General features: G+C 32.9%; 1 protein-coding gene across 2 annotated transcripts in view; it reads right to left on the reverse strand.

The window, feature by feature from the left end:
• LOC111399649 (indole-3-glycerol phosphate synthase, chloroplastic-like) overlaps positions 1-1701 on the reverse strand; it is a 17722-nt gene extending 16021 nt beyond the window's left edge. Inside the window, exon 1 of one of the 2 annotated variants that reach the window (XM_023027096.1) lies at positions 1524-1701. In XM_023027096.1, the coding sequence (XP_022882864.1) occupies positions 1524-1612 (89 nt within the window). In that variant the 5' untranslated portion in view covers positions 1613-1701. The remainder of the gene's footprint in view (positions 1-1523) is intronic. The other variant, XM_023027088.1, reaches the window with a different exon arrangement.
• Between the last annotated feature and the right edge of the window lie 2004 nt (positions 1702-3705).

The following is a 3705-nucleotide window of genomic DNA, read 5'->3' on the forward strand; positions in this document are numbered from 1 at the left end:
AATGTAAAGTCCAACAATCTCATCGTCGACCTACTGAGCTCAGATTCAATTTGCCTAGGAAAATACCTTAGAGTGACGATCGTCTCATCTCAATGATTAATGGATTCCAATATTGTAGGTATATGATCTCTAATGGTTTCGGCCCGATTCCCAAAGCACCGAGATCAATCTTCTATTTAAGACTTCACTCATTGATACTTCAAAGAATTTGAACTAGCATTCAAAGGTACATTACTCACTTAGGATTTAGGTGACCTGTTTGATAATCAAGTAGAGTCTCATTTCAATCGGTCATCTACGCGGTCCCGTTCAATGTGCATCGAAACACGTTATTGTTCCTATTTCAAGATCTAGACAAATCTTAATAAGAACAATACAATCTTATCAACATAAAGCGTCCAACTTTATGAACCGATTGTGAGGACATAATTTTGATCACATCACAAATTGTGTCTTACTATACCCGATCGATCTAGTATACAATTTATGACATCCTATATGATCATGGAACCTTAGACAATCACTTCAAATTATAACACGCAAATAAACGAACGTAAATTCATAATGTGTTTTACATAACACTACTCGAAAAATGGGCATCAAACTAACAGTTGGAGATTTCTTCTATCACCAGAGTCAAAAAATTTAGAAAACGAATGTTGAGCACAGAACACCCACAATTGTGATGCCACCATTTGAGACAATATTTACTTCAGCTAATGCGAATTAAAATTGCAAACTTACAGGATCAAAATCTTCTCTAAGAACTCCTCTACTTGGAGAGGCCTTTTTCACTTCAGCAATCAGACCAGGTAATCCAGTTTGAGAATTCGCTGCCTTAAGAGCTCCAATAAAATTGCGAACAGGTGGAGCATTGTCAAGTGCTTTCTTCAATGTAAAAAGTGGTTTTCTCTCCTTCATCTACAAATCACTATCTATTAACCATTAATACCTATTTCAATTCTCGAGAGGTCATACCCACATCCCACACACCAAAAAAAAGGGGGGGGGGGGGGGGGGGGATCCTTATCCCTTGGCTTGCAGCTACTTCATTTTGGAACATCCCCACTTCCCACTCTTTAACTTTGAGTGCATCTCCTTCAGAAATTCTAGATTCCGATACCGTGGCTGATCCATCTTTCAATTCAGACTAGAAAGGGCAATCAAATTGTATTGTAATCTCTTAATATTTAACATAAAGTTCATAGCTTTCAAGCATTTGCACCAATTTTTTTTTGCAGCCACTTACAAACAAATAATTTCTTTAGTACTATAATATTCTTTACGCGAAGCAACAATTAATCGATTAAATTAACTAAAAACCCACAAAAGAAGCAACCCAATACAATTTAAACTCACAATTACTTCCAATTTAATAAGACCCATCGAATATTACACACGCCCGTATGATAAAATTTTATGTATATGAATATAAAAGGAGGCAGAAAATTACCTGCTGGGCCTTCAGAATGGGAATGGAGATTTTCCTATTGGGAGTTTGACGGGGCACTAGGGTCTTAGGCCTGAAGAATGTCGATTTTTTGAGAATTTGTTGAGAAGATAATCCGGGTTTGGCAGTTGAAGACGATGATAATACATTCAAACTTTCCATGTATGTAAAATCTATCCCGGAACTGAAACTGAAATTCACTGTGTGTGAGTCTCTATGTGCGTGTGTGTGTGTGGAGACGGCTCTGGATTTTAAAAGTCATTTCCTCGATCAAGATTTTAATGGAAAATTTAGGTGTCCCGATAAGATTTTAATTAAATTCAAGGATTATTCTACTTTATATAATGGATATCATAATGGTGTCCATAGTTCAAATTACGTTCTCTTATTGGCGGGAGCGTCGGTGCACATAATTATGATATCCATTATATATTTCAAGCATTACTCTAAATTCAATATATCCAATTAGTGAATTTATGAAGATTTTAATAGTAGAGAGATTTTAAAAGATTTTGATAGATTTCAAGCATAAAAATACATATCATCAAATATTTTGAAATTTCACCATATTTAATGAGATTCTTATAAAATTTGTGAAAATCTATTTAAATTAACAAAATTCATTAGGATTGTAAATTTTTAAAATTCATCATAATCTTATTTGAGGACACTCCGTTATAGTTAAAGTGACGGAATGGAGACTATTTTTCTTCTGGCAGCAAGAGGGTGGTGTCAATGCATTACAGTCGCATTCGTCCAGAAATTAGGCAAGGAATTGAAGTTTGGTAAAAAACCAGTCGAAAAAAGGTTAGGACAAGATCGCAAGTTTAGGCAAAGGTTAGAGATCGAATTTGCAATTTATGCTAAACAAAACTTTTCTTGAATTATTGGGTCATGATTTAGCTGCATATTGCTTCTTTTGTTTTTCTCCCTCTCTCTTTACTATTTCACCGAGGGTTCAAACCCTTGGTTAAAGTCTTACCTCTACTATTTTATAAAAAAATTGTTGCATCCGGTGAATATGTTGAACACAAAATGAAGCCCATGTTTGATTTGGCTAAAAATCGATTATTTTAATAGAATTTTATAAAGTTGATGAAATGCATGATTGAAAATCTGATAAAAATGGTGAGTATCACAAAATCTGTGAATAAAAATGAATTTGACTAAAAAGCAATTATCTCTTGTATAGATCATGTATTGATATACTATAACTATAAGATACTCCCTATTCATGAATTACTTCGTTTATCCGAGTGATCCACAAATGACGAATCCATATCCCCGTGAGCCTAAACCAAAGCCCTTATTTTCTGTTGAGTGATAGTTCGAGTCAGTTTTGAATGAGCCCCTTGAAATTAAGCTTGATGCAAATAAAGGAATTTTTGTTCTCTGTCTCTGAGCTATATATCAGCATTTAATTTTGGTCACTAATAAATGTTAAAAATTTGGACCCAAACAAGAGCTAAAACACGTGATTCTTTAAGGTAAACACGTGATAATCGAAGTCTCACATCACTCATTGAGTGCCGCCGACAGCCAGGAATCACTATTGATAAGTGTATTTTATACACTTATTTGGTACTTTAAATAGCGACATTTGATGGTTCTTTTGACAAAGTATATTCTAAATTTTTGTATTTTATGTTTAATAGGTGAAATTCTATAAACAAAAAGGGAATTGAAGGAATGAAGCAAAAATGGGAGAAAAATGACAAAATTCAAAGTACGAGGACTAAATTGGCTATTGGACGCAAAGTTTGGATATCAATGTCTACACTATATGAATTGAAGGATTAAAGTGCATTATTATGAAAAGATGAAAGATTGGAGGGAAATATTGCAAGTATTTATTTGAGTAGCAACTTTAAGGAGTCCTTTTTAAGTCAAACTTTGTACAAAGTGTTAATATAAACTAGTATTTGACACGTGCGTTACACGAGTTTTGTACTTATTATATTTTTATTAGCGTCAAAATTGTAATTTTTCAAAATTGGTTGAAGATTCGAAGCATTTGGTGAAATCTAATCGTTTGGTTCATTATATTAGCGCAGGATGCATGGAGATTTCTTTTTCGTTATTTATTTTTTTCCTCATTTATTTATTTATTATTTGTTTTGTTCATATTATGAATATATTTTTTTTCGATTTAAAATACTTTTAAATTTTTTTTCTTTATGAAAATATTTAATTTTTTCAATTTTAATTAAAAAATATTTATACTGTAAGAAAAGACTGCAACACGCAATTTTCAT

The sequence above is a fragment of the Olea europaea genome, chromosome 1 (assembly GCF_002742605.1).
Source record: "Olea europaea var. sylvestris chromosome 1, O_europaea_v1, whole genome shotgun sequence".
Lineage (NCBI taxonomy): Eukaryota > Viridiplantae > Streptophyta > Magnoliopsida > Lamiales > Oleaceae > Olea > Olea europaea.